The sequence below is a fragment of the Limulus polyphemus genome, unplaced genomic scaffold (assembly GCF_000517525.1).
Source record: "Limulus polyphemus unplaced genomic scaffold, Limulus_polyphemus-2.1.2 Scaffold970, whole genome shotgun sequence".
Taxonomy (NCBI): domain Eukaryota; kingdom Metazoa; phylum Arthropoda; class Merostomata; order Xiphosura; family Limulidae; genus Limulus; species Limulus polyphemus.
Genome location: NW_013666580.1, coordinates 3,752 through 27,775, shown reverse-complemented (window position 1 = coordinate 27,775; position 24,024 = coordinate 3,752). Strand labels below are relative to the sequence as shown.

The 24,024-nt window shown below is 34.9% G+C and overlaps 1 protein-coding gene across 1 annotated transcript in view; it reads right to left on the bottom strand.

Moving 5' to 3' along the window:
• LOC106461490 (protein ERGIC-53-like) overlaps window positions 1–24,024 on the bottom strand; it is a 47,690-nt gene that overhangs the window by 21,714 nt on the left and 1,952 nt on the right. Inside the window, exons 2-6 of the mRNA XM_013921314.2 lie at window positions 9,666–9,722; window positions 9,073–9,170; window positions 3,977–4,084; window positions 3,324–3,385; window positions 2,887–2,986 (exon numbers count right to left, since the gene is read on the bottom strand). Coding sequence (XP_013776768.1) covers window positions 2,887–2,986; window positions 3,324–3,385; window positions 3,977–4,084; window positions 9,073–9,170; window positions 9,666–9,722 — 425 coding nt within the window. The remainder of the gene's footprint in view (window positions 1–2,886; window positions 2,987–3,323; window positions 3,386–3,976; window positions 4,085–9,072; window positions 9,171–9,665; window positions 9,723–24,024) is intronic.

The window sequence follows — 24,024 nt, the reverse complement described above, 5'->3', positions numbered from 1 at the left end:
AAATGTAGGGATGGCTGACATCAATCCTTCAAAAACAATGCAAACAAGATAGTAGGGATGACATTTGCATCATCCCCACTTAATAGCACAGGCAGACAGTGTAGTAGAATGTTAACAGACAAAAATAGGATAAATTAAATCCTATTGTGATTAAATATTTATATATATTCTATATGTTAATTCTTCCTTGTGCTATTATGTAGGAATGATACAAGTTCCATCCCTACTATCTTGTTTGCATTGTTTTTGAAGGATTGATGTCAGCCATCCCTACATTTACTTTCTGTTTTGAAAAGTTTTTATTTACTTATATAGTTTAGATGATTAATGTTTTTATGTTGCACATTGAAAATTTACTTTTTAATAAGGTTTTATACTGTCAAAAGTTTAAAATGCCATACTCATTGGTAAAAATGGCTTATTTCAAACAACAGTTTACATTAAAGATAAAGTATCACTAGCACTGGATACTGCAAGTGCACCACCAAGTTTAGTACAATGTGTGCCATGCACTTATAATATTTTTCTGTCTGTTCCTAAAACATTTCCAGCATATTTCCCCTTCCTCAGTTGACCCAAAAAAGTTTTATTTATGTTACTAATAATCCATGCATGTGTTTCTTGGAATTGTCATTGGCTGAAGTAGTATCCTATCTACAATTTTGGCCAATGGGGAAGCTTCTTATCACTCCAAAACATTTTCTTCCTAAGACAATAACTCAGTTTAACTGGTAATCCATTAATTCTCCAATTCCAATAACAAACAACAGGTATGCACTAACTTATCCTTGAATTTGATTGGTGAGTTTATCAACCACAGCTGACTTCTTAAGCATTATTAAGTGATTATCAAACAATTATGTCATTTTTTTTTATATGTCAAATTTTAAACCAAGCTAGATAAAATGTTTCAAAAGTGATTTATCATCAGACACTATGTATTTTACAAATAATACCTAACTGATCATGTAAGTTGGAATTCTTGCATCTCATTTGATTAAATCTCACAGTCAAAATATGAACTGTTTTGTTAGGCTATACCTATTTTCTCTGTGGCTTGCCAATAAGAACAACAGAGAAACAATTAGTGACCTTGTAAGGATAACATGCAAACCAGAGGGTAGAGAAAAAAATGTGTGTTCACAAATCATTTAATCTGTTGCCAAAAAGTCAAGTTTTATCCATTCAATTTTTTGAATTTCTAAATTCATGTTAATACATTCGATTTTTTTTTCTACATTTACATTTTACTTACTGATGTTTATCAGTGCTTTGTGTCCAGAAGGGACAGAATTGAAATGAATATAAATTTGTTTGACTTTGTTTAAAATAAACTGGAGTTTATTATGAGACATTTCTATAAACGTAAATAAAATCATGACCTATAGCTCCACAATGTAACTTTATTAGCTCAATATTTCACTATTACAGCTTCAAGTTATTTCGAGTTATCAATATCCTTAAGTTCACTAATCCAGTTAAATCTAAATTCCATTATAATTTAAAATAAAGAGACATGTTTTTCCTGACAAAAGTTATAAGATCTGCAAAATGGGTCTTTAAAAAAAATATCTGATTGCAAGTTGAGTCTAATACGAAACTTAAAAATGTAAAATACTTACATACTTAAACATAAAATATAAAAAGTTTAAAACTGGCAACAAGTGATCAGTCTTATTAGAAAAGATACTGCAGCAAAATTTCAAAATTGTTATTTATATAAATTAATTCTCTAAATTAATATTAACAAATAATATTTTGAAATTAACTATTAACTAATTATTTTGTAATTGTGAGTTATAAACATGTGGACACTTGGTATCATTTTATGACTTAATTGGTCTGGAATTATTACAATTAACAACAGGCTGTTAATATGTATGTAAATTACCTGTGTATAAGCAAAAACAAAAAAAAAGTTATTTCAGTACAGGTTTTCATTTTTTACAAAATAAATCGATTAGGCAGGTTATCTGTGTTTATGATGTCTATGAGAAAGTGGAACACATGCAAAATTACTTATTTGACTTAGGAACAGTTGTTTAACTTATTTATAATATCCAAACTATTCTTCTTAATTAGTCCCAGCACACATTTCAACAGTTTGATCACACAGAAATCCATATGTCTTCATATTAAATAGCATGAATACTGATTTCATTCTCTAGCTGCTTGAGGTATGCAATGGTTAAACATATATGGTAATGGAAGCAGCTTGTATACATGACTTATGTCATTTTTCAAGATAGAAATCTTTCTTGATAATATTTTGTGCTGTTACCTGGGGCATGTGGACAACTTTTGCCACTGACCTTTGTGTTCATGGACTCTCATCTGTTGTATGATGCTTCAATTTACTTATCACAGAGGGAGGTACGATTTGTGGCAGATCTGTTTCTAGATGGTACTAGTGTCCTAAGTTAATCCATATTCCTTTGTTTGGAAATTCTAAATCTACAGTCTGCATAAATCTTGTGAACTGAATGTATGAATATTTTGGATCAGAAAAGGTTACCCTTACCAAAAGTAATCAGTTTTGGGTGTCATCATATTACCTAAAAAATGACAACGTCAAAATGTAGTTCTGATACACTATGACTTTATTTTCATAGTAGATGTCAAGTGACTTGCTTATATGCTTATTCAAAATCATTTTAATATAACTTTCTTAAATCTCCACACACCAAGTAAATCCAAAAAAACTCTCACTATATAACAAACAAAAATATTTAAATTTACTTGTCTCAGTTTTATTTTTATAGAAAATATGGATCAAAATCAAATTAAATAAAACAAGGAAACAAAGTAAATGGTATTTCATTAAAAGCAAAATAGTAAAACAGATAACTGTATTAAAGACTATAGAAAAATTGAAATAGTACTTACTGTAAGTATATTCCTGTAATACTGGATTTTAGTCCTCACAGCAAAAGGTTTATTTCGAAAGTCCCTTAGGCATCCTGCCAATTGCTGATTAATCCCATCACTGTAAGTTGAATATAAAATATTGAATCAATATTTTCAGAACATATTTTACAACTTTAAGATAATTAATATTCATGAACTTTATATAACAAAAAATACAGCATCAATAAGTAAAAGAATACTGAAGCTGGGTATACTAAAGATGGTCAATAATATAATATGTAAATTTCATTTTGTAACTCATATTTTAACTACCCCCCCCCCCCATTCCTTCCCAAAACATATCAGTTATCAGCAACATATTATAATTTTTCCTAAATCAATTAGAAACAGACCACTAAGAGTCAACTATCTTGCCAATATAATGTATTTTGATAATATAATATAATAAAAATCACCTCTGATGATCATAGACTTTTGTTCCATCATTAGTCATGGCCATGATATATGGATTATTTCCCTATCAAAAAAACGAAAAATGTATTTTATAAGAAATAATCCAAATTCATAAGAAGAAATTAAATTTGATCAAGAATCAATTTGTACAAAATTAATAATTTTTTGTACCTTTAAGATGACTGTTTTTTACTTCTCCCTAAAAAATGCAAAGCAATAATCATTGCCTCACTACTACTCTGAAAATGCTATCACTAAAGACATGCATTTACTTAAAAACAGGTTGTGCCTGTTATCTACCTTTAATAGTTTTTATTTTTTGCTCAAAGTTCACTGTAAGTTTAGAAACAATGCTTTACCAAAAATACACATACAGTTCTTAAGTTTCATTAAATATTTAGGTAATAACTTGTATATGTTCAGAAATCATAAATTCATTATTATTGTATAATGGTCTATTAGAAGAAATTATTTCATTGCAAAAAGGAACAGTCATTGCACTTATTTCATACAAATTTGTTGAACATATATATTACAAAACAAACTGCACAATTATTTTAAGTGTCAATAAATATGTTAGATAAAATACCTGAATTAAAAAGCTTCAACATATTTATATGTTTATAGTCACTTCTCATTTTAGAAATTCACTTACCCTTCCATCATTGTCAAAGGAATCAAAGAAGATGCCAAGACCAACCCATTTATCAGTGCTTCCAAAAACAGGTCCTTCTTTTTCTCTTTTGTCTGTGTACCAGAGAGCCTAGGAAAAATTACATTTGTCTGTAATGCTGGGTCATAAAAAATATAACAAATCAAAAATGAAACTTTCATGTAATTAAAAAACATTAGTCCTAAGTAACATTAAACTTCTACTTACATTTCTAACTACTTATTTTTGAAAATTTATTTTATACGTAGCTGATGGTAATTTCAGTTTTTTTTTAAATAGGCAAAGATTTAAGTTAACAAATAATTAACTAGATCACAGTAACTAAAGCTTACTTTGTACAGTTCTACTATTACAAAATCTCATCTTTCAAAAACCTATTTAAATACTTAAGTTAGTTGTTTGTAATTAAGCACAAAGCTACACAATGGGCTATCTGTGCTCTGCACACCACGAGTATCTAAACCCGGTTTCTAGTGTTGCAAGTCCACAGACATGCCGCTGTACCACTGGGGAGCTAAAACTTAAGATGATGATTTTTAAACTATATATAGCACACAATTGTGCACCCACTTTTCAACATAACTAACATTTAATTACATCACACTAAAGATGTAAGCCAGAACAAATATTAGACATCATTGCATAGATATCAATGGTATGATTTAAACATTTTTAAACTTTTACTTAAAAAAACTATTTGCAATTTCATCTAGAATACATCTGGACATGCAAGTTCTTATACAAAAACAGCTTCCCCATCTAAAAAAAAAAACATTACTTAAATTTAGTGTTATCTCAGTAAACTTTCTCAATACATCATAATTTTCCTGGGGATTCTTTAAGATCTCATACTACTACCATTTTGTACTTTTTTAAAGGCTAAACATTTAAAACTAAAATAAAAAGTTTGAAATTTTAGTATCCTTCCTAATTAACTTCTACAGTGATTTTAAAATTTTCATTTTAATTTCTTATTTTTTCTATCCATCATTCATGCCATGGATGCCTGATTAAGCTTAAAAAACTTTTCTGAATAGAGAAGTCCACTGACAAAAACAAGTTCACTACATCACCTACAACAAGGAAATATATTTATTACTTTTCTAATTGAAACAAACTCCTTAGGGATTTCGGGTATTGTCAATTCAAACATAAAGCAAACTGATAAGGAAATAAATCTATTTTTTAACTATAACTAGACAAGAATTCCTAAAAATTTTACATAATAACTAAGATGACAGTCACTTGTAATATTCTGTGATTACAATAAGCCATTGATGCATAATTTCAAAAAATTAGAAGTAATTTATTATTATTTTCATGTTTTTATTGTTTAAAATTTTTACAAATAAAATGAATTTCAGAAAGATACATATCTCTGAAACACTTAGGCCTTGTTGAGTTTGCTCCAATAATGTCAATAAACATGTGAATCAAAATTCTTAATGTCCTTTACACATTGAACAGCATGTGTAACTTCCCATAATTCTCCACTCTCCCACCTTCCTTGGGTCTTATTGCACATGCATCAGGTGATTATATAAACTCATGAAGAAAAACACAAAGCCTGGTTGTAATGAGTTGCTTGGGACTTCACGGTTTGAATTTGACATTTTTATTAATAAAATAAACTTCAGACAGATACTTACCTTCGAAATACTGTAGGCCAGAATACCCACACTGAAAAAGGAAGTGGGAACCCATGAGAGTGAAAATGATACATAAATAGTTATAAGTGTGTAAGTTACAGGCAGGAAAGTAATTCAGACCACAGTAAAGATGTACTTAACCAGTCAAAATAGAATCAAAAACCAAAAAGTTTCAAAGAACTGAATTCAACTTAGAATTAATGGAGTAGACCAGCCTTATATAAAGACTGGAACGAAAAAATAAAGCATTCTTCTCATCAAGGTGAGTACCCCTCCACCCTTGATACATTTCAGTTTGTACTGTAAAAGAGATCTGCTACGGTGGTAATATTTTATTGTATCTGTGGAGTCAATGATGGGAACATAGGTGGTGGTATAAACATGTAGGAGAAGTAAAATGCCTGGCTCCTGTAATGGAAAGCTCTTGAGAGAGCAGCCCAGTAAAATAATATCAGTGGAGATACTCCAGAAGCTGTAACCCCTCTTCATCCATATCTTAAAATGCCAGTGAGTCCCAAAACAGTCCAAATTAGTGGACCCAAGCTGTCCCAAGGATGGGGCTCAATAATTTATGGACAGTATTGGTGACACATAAGAATGTAATGAGAAAAACAATAATTAAAAAAAAAAAATTATTCCCTTCCTGGTTGAAGCCGAGATATCTATGGAGAATTGCTGTCCTGTGTCAGATACCCCTAACATCAAGCAAGAAGGCATCATAGAGGTTGGAAATATACCCACCAAAGCATCAACCAGAGATGGCATCCTCTGTCCACTTTCAGGGTCAACACTAAGTAGAATTATGTCTAGGACAAATTTATAGGGTTATGAACATGCAAAAGTCCTGACTGGACAAATCCATATAAATACAGAATTTTCTAAGACACTATTATATTTCAATCTATTTCATAATCCCAGTCATAGCAGAAATATTTTGGTCACCACGTACACAACATAGATGTGGCTCCAAGCATTAAATAAGCATTGAACAAAGAATAACTCACCTGTTATTAATTCTATCTGGCTTCGAGAACAAACACAGATGGCAAATGAAATCCCAAAACTGAAGTGATGAAGATAAAATTGAAGAAAAGTAAGTGAATTCTTCCACATGCTCTGTAAAAGATACTGAGACCAAGAAGCCAAAGACATTGCCAAATATTCACTTTTACAGTGTTTGGGTACATCTTGAGAGAAATTAAATGGATCGGTGCACAAGCTAATTAGTAATGTGAATGGAGCAAGATTCACTATAAAGTATAAAAAAATCCCCTCTGAAAGATTCTACTCATGCAATATAGGGACAAATAGCTCTGAAAAGACATATAATATGGTCTTCTGAATGAGAACCTGGATCAATCAAGGTAGGCAACACAAACTGAGAAAAATAGTGGTTTGCCTCTCTTGCAGCTCAAGTTTTTGGTAGGAAAGCCCTATCAGGATATGAATACAGAGTCTTCCTAGAAAAAAACAAGTTAGTACAAGAAGCATTAATGTCTGATTGCTTCTACCTGAAGTGAGCAACACAAGAATATATGTATTTGAAAAAATAATGGTAGAGTGAACAAATCACTAAAGGTTCATAAAGATAAGAAGCAAAACATCTTAAGACAAGACTCAAGTCCCACTGAGGACATCGTCTAGGCACTAATGGTTGAAGTAAGCAAAAAGCTCCAAAAATATCTGGAAAGTGCAGGTATGAGAGAAGAAGATAATGATTTATGTAGCCTACAAAGACAGCAGAGAGGGGCAGCTCTGTAGCCTGCAACAGAAGAAGCAGACAAACCACAAGCATGAAATAAGTATATGAAAAATAAGACAATCTATTGAGAAGCAAAAATGTGACAACATTCAAGCTACACCAAAAGATAAACCAGCTTCTGACAGGCTGGGTGGATAATAGTGTTGAAGATCTGACTCAAGGACTCCTGGATCTGTGGGTAAGGGTATCCCATGTCCAGAAACACTCGGAGTCTAGCCCCCACAGACTCTGAAGATATACAATAAACACAGGTACCACTGATGGCAATTCTACTAAACAGCAGAACCCGTGGAAATAGGTAGAAACTATTCTGGGTACCAAGGTGCTGATGTCTGGAGACGGGACTCTTGAATAAGGGTGGAACTAAGGCTCCCTGTGGACACTGATGAAATTTGAGATGCCAATGAGAACAGGGTAGACTGTAGAAGTTGACAAACAAACCAAAGTACATGTTAATAATGATTCCAGCTCATCATCAACAAAGGTGTTGAACCAGAGATGTTTCCAACAAGTGTAGAAAGGAAAACAGAAGGTTAGAGTAGAGTTGTACGTCCATAGACATACCCTGTACCACCAGGGGATATTAATGTATGGATGTGAATGAAAACCTCTGACATAGAATCCCAAAATTCAAGGACCAGATGTATTATATGAGAATCAGAATATGCTTCCACCTGATGGTGGTAAGCTAAATCACGAAGTTCCGATAAGGCATAACTGTCCCTTCACTGAAATGATATCTAAACTGCCCTGCATGAACCACAATGTCTGTGGAAGAAGATAAAGTGAAATATTAGCCTCCAGTCCTTGCAGCCCTCAAGGAAGGTGCAGGATTAAAAGCAACTGAGGAAAGACCCAAAACCTCAGACACTCAATGAACCAACAGAAGAAAATGAATCAAAGGCTTAACCCAAAGATACCACCTTTTTTGTTCATATTTCATTTAAAGACTGAGTTGATTAACATTGATTGGAACAACATGTAGTCGAGTAAGTTTGTTTGTGAGAGCAAAGCAACATTGGTCCATTTGCTGTGACCACTATAGGAAATCAAACCCTGCAATCTCACCACTATCCCACAGAGGAACTGGAAAACTAACAGACAAAAAGAAATTGCAAGGAAAAGCGAATCTAAATTCTCTCCAGAATGCCAAGGATCACCCTCAAATGCAGCCTCAGAGCCCCCTGAAGGAACACCATGTAACCGAATATATGTCTCCATCTCATTACAAATAAGATCACTGACAGTCTCAACTGAGTGTGAATAGAATGGTATTCTCAAAGCCACGTGAAAATCACTCTAAATCCGAACTAAACAAGGAGGTTCTAAGTAATGTAATTATATAATATGTAATTTACTCTCTTAGTGCACAAAAGAAAAGAAAAGAAAAGTTGAAAAAGGTAAAAAATGTTACAGTAACATATTCAAAGAAATGGCTAAAATATTTGATTTTTAAAAATTCTACAAAGAATGTATTCTCTATGAATGATTAATTCAATTTTATAACTACATGAATGAGGTCAGTGTAAAACAGAAAATGCAAAATGACTTAACAGCAAAGCTTTCACTATTGCTCATAAGGTTACTATTATTACAGTTAAAAATAGCATCTTGGACACTTCATATGTAGGGACACATCAGAAATAAGAAATGAAATAGCATCTTACCAAACCATCAGCTCCAACTCTTCCTCTGCCATTTACTCGGAAAATCATCTCTATCTCCCACCATTCAAAATTAGTTTTGTCTTTAGTCCAAATAGATCCTATTAGTAATAAATGTATATAAAACGAAATAAGACCTCAATTGTTCTAAAAATCATCAAGGGCAAGACTGCCATAATCTTGAAGGTATGTTATTGATGATGATTACAAAGATAACTGGAATTCCTTATATAATTTCTAGTAGTCAAGCAGATAATCAAAGTTTGTTCCTAATTAGTACATAAATACATATATGTTAGATAACATACTATTAGATAATTTGTACTGATAATATGCTTGTTTGCTACTTTAAACATGCATGATTAGTAAGCTATTGCTATTTACAAATGGAAGCATTACAGCAGTGTTTTTACACATAATATTGATATGTTACCTGTCTGTTTCCAATCAAAACACAAATAATCCATGCATTATAATTATTTTATTTTTCATGCAATTTGTTATTATACTAATCCATCAAAGCATGTACCATGATAATAGATTACATTTTAAAACTAAATTTCAAACAACTGCAGTTTAAAACTGTTGGTTCTTACCTTTTTTGCTTCTCAGAGAAGGAGTGATCCTTACCATTTCTTCACTTGCAATTGCACCTATGAATAAGAAAAAACAGTAACTTTAGTATACATAAATATAAACCCTTACAAAACTAATCAAACTTACCACACTTTTCAAAACTCTCTCTATGTTCCTAAATAAAGAAAATATTTCAACAATAAGCCCATAAAATGCTCAGCAACAAATACATATGAATTTACAAGTTATCAATTACCTATCCTGTGAATTAGAATACTGTACCTGTTTTCGTGTTAGCTGTAACTAATGTTAAACATATTCAAGTTCTATGTGCTTAAGGAAGAAAAATCTTATTCACAACTGGTCTGTTCACACACTAAAAAATTTGACATATTCCTATTAATCCAATAATTGTTAATGTTTTGTATAATATAATAATTTTCATGTGTATTATCAAACTTATTAAAGCATTCCGTTAAAAGTATATTAAACCTAACACCAAATTGTTTACAAATTAATGGATGTATTATTTGTTTACATTAATTTAATGTTATAATTTTCCTATACTGAAAATGTATTTCCAATACACCTAAGCTTACCACCTTCTCACAAGATTAACTATTCTCATTCAGTGCTGCCCTCTATATGTAAACATTTTCTTTACACATGCCACAAGCCTTGCACCCCCCCCCTTGTTGGAATAAATATATTCCAACGTGTCTCTCATACAAATCATTATGCGTCATCTACTAACCAATAGTAGCATAGCATGCTCAAATAATGCAAGTGACTCCCTCTACACTCCTCTACTGAACCATCACTTTGAAGTTTGGCACCGGAGAAGCCACATGATCCAGGAAGGTGACGGATCAATTTCTGTGATTGTGTAAATAGTATCAGGAGGCCATGTCCACCAGCAAGGGGACAAATCAACTCCTGTAGAGGCTATGTTGCATCTATACCAGCAGAACACCACTGCCCTACTCTCGACTGAATGGTTATAGCCAACTTGTTAGTGGAACTCATTCAGGAGGGTGACTCTATGGTGAACCACCCCAGTGGCTTGGAACTGGAAAGTGGCAAGGACTCCCATACTCCACTCGAAGAAGGGATGTGAGAATGTGATGGAGAGTCTGGAGGAACATCATCACCAGAGACAGTGTAATGGGTAACCATGATACCTTATATTGAAAAGCAGAACATACCACATTATTCTCTCAAGGCATGGCAGGGATGGGCAGCTATCCCCTTCTGCTTTACCCATGCTGCCCATGGATGGTATGGTCCAGAATGGACATATTTATGAAGCAACTATAGTGAGGTAGATAACCTTTCAGTGATCTTGTGGAACACCCCATCCCTGTGGTGACCATGCGGAGCCATGGAGGAGAGAGCACGAGTCAACATGGCTTACAGTGCATATTTTAAGTTAAAGAATATCTCACCAGGCACATACTAACCACAGAGCAGGATCCATATGAAAAAGAGGAGATAAAGGAAGGCCCCTGAAAAAGAGGAAAAGGAATAAATCTTACCAGCTAAAGTTGCACAGAAACGTAAAGCACGGCCACAGGTGAAAGACGAAACCCCAATGCATAGACTAAACAGACCAGAAGGCTGACCCAATTCATAAGGGTAGAAAAGGAAAGATCATGAAGGGAGGAGGACTGCCAGGGAATGAAAAGGTGGTTGCGCATACCCCAAATGGTAGCTGTACATGCAATATAACACCATAGGGCCCTGATGGGACACAGCAATCTATTGGGGTGGGAAATGGGTAAGATGGAAGATAAAAAAAGGGAAATAGGAGAAAAGGAGGAACAACCTTCTCAAACCGCAGTGGTCTTGGACAGAAAGGAATGGTTATGATAAAGGAGAAGATAGGTGGATGATAAAGGGTATGTGAAATGTCAATGGCAGATAAATCAGATCTGCAGGCCAAAAGGGACACAAGGAAAGTGGTTCAAATGGAGGGAAAGTCAGAGCATGGAGGACCACATTAATGCCCCAATCCAGAAGGGGAGGACAGCTGGGAGACCTCTGAATCCTGAAGGAATGCATGAGCATAGTGAGAACAGAGGAAGTAAAAACCTACAGTATCTGGAGAAATGGAAGGTATGGAAAAGGGCTGCCCTATATCCAGAAAGCGAAGAGACCGAAGACCCACGGTCGAAGAGCCCGGTGAGAAATTCCACCAGCCGAGCCACCCTGCCAACAAATCAACAGCAGAAGAACTTCCACTTATGCTAGTGAACTTCCATGGAAGATGGATGAATGGAAGTAGCTAACAGGGAGATAACTCCACTCATGAAGCCGGATCTCCTCTCTAAGGATCGGACAAAAGCCAGGTTTGAAGATGCAGGATGGGGAGATTGGATAAAGAGTGGGGGAGGAAAATCGAGGTTGATGCAGAAGGAAGGGAAACAGTCAAAGAGGGACAGGTGGTAAGAGGAGTATACATTGGAGCATCAGAAATCAGGGTTATGCTGGCCAATGGGGTGCAATCAGGAACACTCGACAAGGAGTGTAGTATACCAGAGAAATCACCCAACAAAGCAAATGGATGGGAGGGTACACATAAATATATATTTGAGACCAATCTTGGCCAAAGGCATTGACAGCCAGAGCCTGTGAATGCAGGACAGGAGACCAAAAGAGGAGCTACTTTGTATTGAGGCTTGTGGCAAATGCATCTAGATGGGGAGAACCCCATAGGAGGCAAAGGTCTCTGAAAACTATCGGATCTAATGACCAGTCCATGGGATAGATTCAGTCTTGATGTGAAAAACAATCTGCTACCAGATTGAAAGCATCTGGCACACAAAATGTGATAAGACAAATACAATGTGTCTAGACTCAGTATAGAAGATCCAAGGTCCACAAACTAAGGTCTCTGGACCAGATGCCACCCTGGTAATTGATATGAGCCACCACCGTAGAGTTGTTAGAATGAACCATCACAAGACAGTGATAGGTAAGAGAAAGGAAATGAGATAACTCCAGTGAACTGTCAGAAGTTCGAGTACATTGATATGCAAGACAAGTTCTCTGCAGACCAACAGTCCAAAGCTTCCTGGTGATCATCCCAAGCCACCCCCCCTTCCCTGAAGAGAAGTATTCATGAACAGGTGGACATCCAGATGCAGGAGAGGAAGTGGCACACCCACCGACATATGGGCTTTGTTGAGCCACCACAGCAGGTCAACTCTCAGGGAAGGAAATGGTGGCAGAAAGAAGATCCCATGCAATTTCCATCATTCCTGAAGTGTTCCTTGCATATGGGCACAACCGAGGGGGGGGGGCCAATGAAGTCATGAAAGACCACATCCTCAAAAGCAATAGAACCTATTGAACAGAGAGGGCACGGTGAACTAAAAGTTCCTTAGAAATGAGGTGGAAAGGAGGAGGGAGAGTTTGACTGATAATGATGTCAAAGACGACCACCAAATGCACTAAGTATTGGATGGGTTGAAGAACTGACTTCTCTAATTTTATCAACCAGCTCATTCAAGCTGCCACAGAAAGGAGTTGGTGAGTGTGATTAATCAACTCCTGCTCGGAATGAGCAAGAAGTAGCCAGTCGTCCATGTAATGATGAAACCACAACCCCAAAGTATGAATATGATGAGCAAAGATCTGAATGACACAACAAAACACGTATGGAACTGAGGCAAATCCGAAAGGGAAAGCCCAACATTGGTAAACCACCCCGAGAAGAACAAACAGAAGATTGAAGGGCTATCTGAATGTAGATATAAGCATTGGAGACAGATGATACGTCGGCAATGTCCTCGACAAAAAGAAGTACCCAGACTTCAAGGAATGGATAAAGGATGGGAGGACGAAGAATGGGAAATGGGAATAAGTTGCATGAAAGGCTCTGGTCATGAAAAATGGGCCATTTAAGTTGAAAGGGTGGACTGTTGTCAGGTGATGTTACCCATGGCTCAATATCGTCAGAGATGGTGTCAAAGACATAATGTCAAAGAAAGGGAGCAAGATATAAATCCCTGAGATAAGTGGAGAGTAAATTAATGGAGTCCCTACTGATAAGGTCCCAACAACAAAGAAACCACATATGTAACAACAGCGCCGAGGAAGAAATACAGGCCAAAGTGGAAGAGAGAAGGTGACGGGTACCAGCAGAAAATCCCTCGGGATTACTTTAGTGAGTCTCTGAGAGGAGATGTATGGAAGACAGATACCGGAGAAGGGTAGTAAGGGTAAGACGAGAGCGAGTATATTGGGCATGTGCAAGACTAACATTATATTCAGGAGCTGCCCTCCAAAGAGGTAATAAGGAACCCAACAACTGGTGATCCAAAAATGGATACTCCACCCTAATGGGAAGCAAGAGCATACTCATCAGAGGCTTTCAGGGGGCACAGCATACTGATCTAACTGGGAAAGTGATCCAAATATCAGGAGAGGGAGGAAATATCAAAAATGTTTGGAAAGAATGCTCATACAGCAAAGAATGTTGAGGGGAAAGAGACAAAACATCATAATCCTGACATACAAAATCCATGAAAGCCAAGGAATGCCTCGGTGAATCTTCAGGCTGGAACTGGGAAGGAACGGCAAACTTGGGAGGAAGAAAAAGACAATAACAATCATCGTCATGCTGAATAATGTCAGCAGAATCTGAAGGAGCTTGGGCAATGTCAGGGGACAAATCATCTAGAAAAGTGATGATAATGAACTGGGAGAAATGTGATAATGTATAACATGCGTTTCCACCCAGCCCATTACTGCAAAAGTATCCATGAGAGTAATTATTCTATGATTTTTGATAATGTATGCACATCTTTACAAAACTTTGCAGGTTATTGGTAATCATTACAAGGTTTTCTTACACAAACTATCAGGTTTTTAAATCAAGTATTACTATTTTTTAATTGAAGATTTTTTCATTAACCTTTTTCTTTCAGAATGTTGACTGTCCAACATGCAAAGCAATTTTAATTTTAAGATTAAAAATACTTCAATGCATTAGAACATTTTCAAATTTCACATGCAAATTCTTTATAATTTCAAGATAATTATAAATTTTTTGTAGAAAAACTAATTTTATTTGTTATTTTCACTAGTGTATTTCTGTATGGGTTGGTTCAATATGACCAACTTCATAACCTCAATAAAATAATTAGGAAAAAAATATAAATTATGCTTTTTTCATTCTAGAATGACTATAAATTATAAGACAAAAACAGAAATTTTTAGTCTAAATAGCTTAAATCTCATAACATTATACATTTATATATAGCCTGGCTAACAATACAAAAGTTAAATGACATGGCACACATGCACTCGTGTTACCATATCCAATAATATATAACTGATCTTTAGTCTTTACAAAGTGACCTGTCTTGGTTGTGTTTTAGTGGACTAGTATTTTGTAAAATACAGTCACATTTCAACTATTATACATTATATCTTAGCAAACAGAAAAGTTAAGATATTCTTATTTTATGTTCTAGCTTGTCAATATCGGCAGTTTGAGTTTCTAATTCGTACGAAACTGTAGATTTTCTATTTTGATATCAGAAACATCTAATTTGAACCAGTGCTGCATTCAACATACTATGTAACACACAAACATCGAGGTTTGTTTGTTATTTTTTCTATTTCCTTTTAAACTAAGAAATTAACTTACGTATAACACTAAAATTTGAGTTGTAATCTACAATTTGATACCAAACTTATTGATGTAGATTCATAAAATAGGAGTTATATAAAATTTTGAATGCAAGTAAACAAATGCGATTACATGGCTTTTGACAAATAAATTAATTTATTCAGTGCCTTCACATAATCATACAGGAAAGCCAATTTTCCTGATCAAATAGTCTGAAATGCATCTTAAAACATGTTTACAAGTTATTGATGAAAGAATGCAGCCACAAGAATAGCAATAGGAATACCAAGTTAAAACCATGCTTTTGGCTTCGTTTGAGCAGCACTACTAAAGACAAAGGATTTTAGCACATCTCAAAGAAACTACAACTGCATCTCACCCACCATCGATAGAAAGTGCAGAAACAATAATAGAGACAAAAATCAGTCAATCCACAAGTTAGTAAGACCAAGAAGATGTTGAGGAAACATGTACCCTGGATAACATCAAGAGTATTAAGTGGGTCTAAGCAGAATCACAATAAAAATTGACAGCAGTATGTTGAAAGAAAGACTGGACTAGTCAACAGAGCCAAAGTTATGGAACAGATTTACAGCTTTCTTTTCATACTGTCATTTAAGGCAAGAGACAGCAAAGATGAGCATTACATTCATTACTGTCACAGTCTTTACCACCACAATGACACAGATAAAAATCTTTGAAACATCAGAGCATATTTAGAATATAAGACCAAACAGGAAAATTCTGACAATCTACCTTGCCAGCACAGGAAGACAAGATGAGAAAAAGGTCCAAATAATAATCTTAGTGTCAACTCAAATTTCCCATTCTTTCAAATGGAAAGCCACCTAACAGTTGAAGTCACACATAAGATCAGCACCAATTATAATTCTTCTTGAAGAAATCAGTGTGTTTAGGAAGTAACCTTTATCAAAATTACCCTTCCCCAAGAGTCTTGAGAGCCAAAAGAAGTTCATACTCTTTTGGTTTTGATGTTTCAACTAGAAAGTCTTCTAATCTAAGTCTTTCACATACCTTGGAGAGCTGCTGAACTCTTCTAGATAAAAGATAATACTTCAGTCAGCAATTTGTCACTCAATGAATGGAAGACAAGGACACAAGGAATAGATGGTTCTTTATTCTATCTCTGCAAAGTTTGTACAATATTTTCAGTGTAGGACCTCTTCAGTATCCAACTCAAAGAAATTATTTTGGTTTCCATAAGAAAGGTTGAAAGAATTCAGTGTCCACTGATGGCACCCACCACAGATTCCTACACAAGAAAATGTGCTACATTGTCAAAAGCTTAATACCTTTGAAACACAAAGCAATGCCAGGGTGTTTGGATCCCCAAGGTGGTAAGCTGCACAAATAAGACCTTCCTTGAAAGCCCCCCTCTCCATCATGAACAAGAATCTACATCAAGAAGTTGAAGTTTGTACAGTAATGACACTAATGGGGGCATAATTAACAAATTGCTACAATTTGTTGGTGACATTAAACTCTTGGGTATTTCAAACTTATTATTAGATATTTTGAGATATTACAAGACTGGTTTATGGAATGAGTTGCCACATCATCATTAGTGGAAGCCAACTTTACAAGAGTTTAAGATGAAACTGATGACTTCTTGAAAAATAAAGTGAGTTTAATTCTTACTTTTTTTTTTTTTGTTTTGAGGGTGGGTATACAGGGACAGTCTTCAAATGATCCTTTGTTGTACATATGTTATATTTACCAGAAACATTCCTTTGTTTTTTATCAATTTTCTAAAATCTCAATTATCCTGCAAAACTTACTGCAAACTATCCACATCATGGAATACTTAAATACAAAAATAATGTGACTACCTCTAGGTATTTATGGAATTTAAAAACAGTTTTTAATGCTCTATAATTAACATTTCAGGACTTACTACTGATAATTGCCTTTCAATAAAGTTATTCAGCCATTTTGATTCATTTCTGGTCACACATGTTACCAAAATAATTTGTACCAAAATACTAACAAAGTTGGATAATGAAATATTAACAGTCTACATAAAAGAAAAAAACAACTTTCTTGAATAACATGTTAACATCCAAATGTAAATATCAGCAGAATAAATTTTATACTTTAATTTCCAATTTTTAAAGTTATCAAGAAATTGAAGAAATGTTATGTACAACTGTATGCATGTTCAAGAAAAACCTAATTAGTTTCACATGCCTTATGTCTAGTTGTAGAAATGTCATTTCAAACTGCATACTAAGCCCCCCCCCCCAAAAAAAAACTTGATTAGTTGTACAGGTAACTGAAATAAATTTTTAAGGATGTACTACCTGGCAGACAAGAATGCCACACAGCATTAGCAGACAAAACATCTGGTAAAATAATATTAATTATGTTTGCAAGTGTAAGTATTCTTTGAGGTTTTTAATGTTGAGAAACATTCGTGAATAGACAATAGATATTTTAATTCATGATAACATCAACTTAAGTCAAGTTTTCAGTTATTATACTGTAATTATTGCAAACTACACTACACTGTAAATACAAATCTAAATGAACATACAAAAACAAAAAAGTTAAATCAAAATCTCATACAAGCTATGGAATTTACAGACATTATTGCAACAAAAAGATGGGTAACACTCAATCTTATCAGTGTTATCTAGTGAAATATTATGAACCTATACAAGTCTAATATTGTAAAAATTAAGTTAATTAAAAAACAGCCTAAATATAATGATAAATTAAATCCTTCTATGAAATTATGTTATTGCATGATACACATTAAAAGCAATCATAATACCTTTTTTCGTTCGGTACTGCCCTCTATATACACAACTTTTTCTGCTCACCACTAGCCTTGAAACTCCCACTTACCACACATTTCTATGTGGGTTAGCTGTGTCGTGGCATGAGGCAACCCTCCATCAAAAGGAGCATGACACGATCTCCTGTTGCAACTGGCTCCCTCTATACTGTAGAACCCAATCTTCACTTCAAGATTAGACAGAGAAGAAGCACCAGAAGTGGGGAGGAAGGGTGGGAAATGTGAAAGGAGGTAGGTATCTAAGAGAAATATATTTTCAGTGCAGGAAAATATTAACTTCCAATACAATATCTCTTCTCACATAAAAGCTAAAATCCCACACTGACCTGGTTGAGGACCAGTGCAAAATTTAAGTACATGAGCACCCTTTGGAAAGTGTTCAAAGAATGGCCATTGTGTGTAACTTCTCTTGTTAGAGGAACACACTTGTGGGAGTCTGCACCACATCTGAACCAGGTATACTCTTCACCCATGATGAATGAATGTGTAGCTAAATTGGCAGCAAAAAGGCACATCCAAAAATTACTCATACAAGTGTAGTGGATAGGACATGTCAGACCTAAGTTGGAAGGTCAACTTCAGTTCAAAACGAGTGGAACCAGGAATGGATCATTCCATCCATGTTAGGAGGAGGGTCCTCAACCTTCTTTATCTGGACTGTAAATGGGAGGTCAACCCCAGTCCAAAACCAGAATATCTGGGAATAGGTCACCTGGCCCACAGAAGGAGGAAGGTCCTTGCCCAACTGTAACAAGATGTGTCCATGATATAGAGTGGCTAGGGTGTGTTGGACTGTAATCGGGAGGTCAACTCCAGTCCCAAATCAGCAGTACCAGGAATGAATCATCTGAACCACAGTAGGAGAAGGGTTCTCTGGCATCTTTACCCCAGACTCAGGAACCAGAAGGGAAGGATCACTTCTGTTCCAAGAACCTAAGCTATCATGTGTGACTATGTAACCCAACCAAGATCTATCCTCCCGGGAACCGACATCCAGGTGACAGCATGAAGGTGGAATGCAAGGTGGAGGGTCAACTCCAGTTCAAAACCATGTGGCATTGGGAATGTATCGTCCAGTCTGCTATAGGATGAGGGGTCCCAACCCACTCACATGTGGTCAAGCTCCAACCAACACCAGTCGCTCAAGAACCAACATCCAGGCATGGCTGGAAGGAGAGTCCCCAGCCAGAGGGTTGAACTGCATGTGATGGGAAAATCCAGTCCAAAACCATACACCATCAGGTCTGCAATGGGAGGATAGTCATGCTACCTACACCAGCAGAACACCACCACCCCACTCTCAACTGAGTGGGTTTGACCACACTCAGGAGGAAACCTCCATGGTCCACCACCCCAACTACTAGGAGCTGACAAGTGGTAGGAATCTTCTACTCCACTGAAAGAGGGGGGTGGGGATAATACATTGGAGAGTCCAGAGGAACACAACAAAAGAGAAAGTGCAAGGGTGACTGAAATCCTATTTTTAAAAGCAGACCATTCCTGATTTATGGAATTGAAGGAGCAGCAAGACAGGCAGCAATCCCCTTCTGCTTTACTCAAGCTAGTCCATGAGAGTACGGTCGAGGACAGACATATTTATGATACAAAACACTATGAGAAAGAACCTGCTAGTGATCTGGCAGAAAATTCCATCTCAACAGTGGGCATTATTAACCTTATAGGCCATACAGTGTGGATTTAAGAATAAGTATATTTGGACAGGCATTACTTGCCACAAAGTGGGATCCAATATAGAAGAGGAATGTTACCCTATAAGGAAAAAAAACAATATTAATAAACGTACCAACTCACAGTTCCACTGATGTGTGTAGTATAGCTACAGGCATAATGCAATATCCTGATGAGGATGGTACAGCCACTCAATGGGGTTTATGGGAGATGAACATGTTGGGTGTGATCCACCTGCCAGCCTGGATGATTTCCTCCAAATGACAACAGATATGGGCAGCCAGTGAAAGGCAGGATGTCTAATCTGATGTTATGACACCTGTAAAAACAAGCTGTAGGGAGTTGGGAGATAAGGATGAATATGTCAGCCTGATAACTTGGCAAATCCAACCAGTGAAGGTGGTGAATGAAACATCACTTAGAGAGGAAGGGTTCCAGTGGATAAATAAATGGGAGTGGGGACTACAGAAAAAAGATGTGTGGGCAACATAACATATGAAATCATGCACAAGACATAGAATATTATACAGATCCAAACAGGAAGACATATGGGAAATGAAAGGTAGGAAAATTGGTGTAAAGCAAACATTTTCTGCACAAGTCTCCAACATCTTAGGAAGAAAACTTTGATCTGGATACAGTAGAATCAAGGTCCAGTGATAAAAAACATCTGATCTCCAACAACCATGGGGTAATAGGGGCAGGAATAGGCATAGAGAACAAATGGGGTTTGGGTATAGACGTAGAGAACAACTTTAAGTTTCCACCTGAAAGGAGTAGAGAACAAGGAAGGCAAAAGATCTGGAAAGAACTAAAAAAAAGGAAATGGTAGGAGAGAAAAACACAGAGCATTGGAGAAGACTGTTTGATACTCAGCAATGGTAGATACAAAAGAACCAAAATGAACATCTTGATAAAAAAAATTCAGAGACATGAGGGATATTTGGACAGGAAGGAAGTTAATCATGGTGCAGTCCAAAGCCAAATTCATTTTCAACTTCAGTGAAGTTCGAAATGAATAAACTACAGTGAGATTATCACTATATAAAATGAAGCAAAAACAACTAAGTTGTTTAATAAACCATACTATATTAACATACAGCACAAAAATGATAAAAGTAAATTAAAGTAAAAGAATAAGTGAAAATTAACATGTCTTAACACTACTGTGCCAAACTGTGCAGTGAAAATTGGGTTCTACAGTATAGAGGAAGAAGCCAGTTATGATAGGAGAGTGTGTTGTGCTCCTATGGGTGGAGGGTTGTCACATGCTTATATGCATGCTACAATGCAGCTAAACCATGTAGAAACATGATGTATGTGGGAGTTTCAAGGCTAGTGTAAAGTGGAAACATTTATACATATAAAGGGCAGCACTGAATGAGAAAAGCTATTGTGTGAGGTGAGGTAAGATATATCGGAATTTAAATGTTTTACATATACAGTATATCTGATATCAGGAATTTCCCAGTGAATAACACAATAAATCTTAAAAGATATGTGTCATGGTTTCTCCATTCTTTACTGATACCCATAATTTGTCCTAACCATAAAATTTCCTTTGTACCATCTTTAATACACTTAGTTTCACCCAGTACCTTTTAGTCTGATTCTGTTAGATAGGTTACTTTAATCTAATGACCCATGATGTCTTACCTTTAACGCTTGGACATGTACCTATGCCTCAGTCTAATGAATCATTCAACAACTTTGCTAGCTCTATAAAAGCTTTCAGCTTAAGTAAATTTTGTGTATAGTAATAATGGCATTCATTTCTATTAATGTAAATACAATAATGTTATGTATCTGCTTGTTTGTTTGTTTCCTGTATAAATTCTTTCCGAGAATCTTCAGCAATACAAGTCCTTTCTTGATTAAACCAGTTTATTCTTCCTTGATTCAAACTTTTAGTACACAGTGGTTCCACAATCAGTACGTTTCTCGTCACTTTAAACTTAACAAATTTTATAATACATGCTATAAATCACAGCGATTCACAGTCTCGATAACTTCGCTCTCGATTAGTGCAAAACACACACACTTTACGGCTCACTAGCTCGAAACTAACAGAATCATAAATTACACTGAACTCAAAGTAACTACTGCTCTCTCTTCATTCATCCCCGCTGGCTTTCTCTGCCAGGCTTATATACTAACGAAAAGGGCATCTCGAAAACACTCAGACTTCCCCAATCATTCGAGAAACTCATCACATACACCACCAGTGCCAATGCATCAGCAGCATCACGTGACTTCCGCTGTCATAACAATAATGATGTCATCTCCAGAATGTATTTATTGGCTCAATATTTCACTACTGCAGATTCGTTAGGAGCTATTGACAACCTACGAGTTCACAATTTAGTGAACTTATATAGATATCTCCTGATGAAGCTGTAATAGCCAAATATTGACCCAATACAGTTACATTTTGTAAACATAGGTCATTATTTTATTTACCTTAATAGAAATGTCTCAATAATAAACTCCAGTTTGAATTAAACAGAGTTAAGAATAATAATAGCATTCAATCTATCTTATACGAGATGTTTGAATGGAATACAATGTAAAGCTTGTCATACAGTGTAATTATAGCAGAATAAATAACTAAGTTATAACAGTGTATAATTCCTTGGTAAGATAAGAAATAGTCAAATAAGCTTTCTCTACTTACAGGCTCAAAACATTTAATATTACTACACACACGAGAAAGCATGTGAAGCATTCTTATACAGAATCATAACAACTTAAAAAATGAAAAGACATGATATAAATCTTACAAGTCTGTGAAAATGTCCAACGATAAGTTTTGAGAAACATTTAGACCAACAAATCAGAAAAACTTCAAATGATAAATGCAAGAACTCTTGATATACCTGTTAGACTATATACTTTCCAAAAGCTTAGTATATTTCCTACAATAAGAATACAAAATACATTGTAATAAATAAGTTTTAGCCAGTTTTATACAAAATAGCAATAACATTCTTACTCTGAAGAGCACAATTTATATATTATTAAAAGCAAGAACTCTTAACATAACTGATAGACTATACACTTTTGAAAAGCTTAGTATATTTTCTACAATAAAAATACAAAACGCATTGTACAAAATAAGCTTTATCCAGTTTTATACAAAATAGCAATAATATTCTTACTCTGAAAAGCACAATTTATAAATTAAGCAAAATTATAAAAACTTAAAGCTGTAGAAACATGTTTAGGTAACAATCAGTTACTACTCTCTAAAAGAAATTAAACTTCTAATTGCATGAATGACCTGATTCACACATTAAAAAGGGGACTCTCTCATTAAATATACTGATAACAGTTATTAATAGTGGAGATACAGAAAAACTAAGACTTAAAATTTGATTGCCTGGTGTTAAAATACAGGACAAAGTGATTACCATTTAGTTACAAGTTACAAGGAGCATTCTCTCATTTTAATGCATGTAGAGTGAATGATGTTCAAAATGCAAATCCCAAGAGCTGCTTAACAAGTAAAAAAATAACTCCTATATAACTCCTGTGCTCACTCAGCCTAAATGTGAAAATGAATTACTTACTACAGAAAGATTATAAGGGAGATGCTTACAGCAATGAAAGGAATGGTTGGATTTATGGGTGAATTTTGTAATGGTGAATTATATGTCAGAAATGAGCTCCACTTTAACAGATTAAGTAATACAGTGTGTGTGGAAGCTCTAAGTATATTCATTGAAGAAACTTATATTTATCCTGAATAGTGGTGAGACAGCTTTGAAAACTGAACAAAGAAATTTATAGGATAGAGCAACAAGATGTTTGGAAAAAAGAAGGTTTAGAGCATAACTTAAATAATAGTTTTAAATTTAAAAGTAAGTCTTTCAGATTCAACCCTTTGACTGTGGCTGCTTTAAGTACATGCAGAATTTTAAGTGCCAATTATTTCAGCCTACATTTCACCTGATCAGACACATGAGGTAAATGAGAAATTGTATAATAAAATTAGAGTTGTTATTAATAAAATTACTGATTCAATAATCATGAACAATTTTAATTTTATACACACTAACTGGATGTACCACAAGTTTAAATAAAAAGACTGCTAGAAAGATTTATGGAAATATTGTAAAGCTATGGATTTCAATTAAAATAAAATTAGGAAATCCAAAAGCATTTATAAATTCAGATGGATGATAATGTTAAAACTAACAGCAAAGATAATGTTAAAGATAATTAAAATTATGAA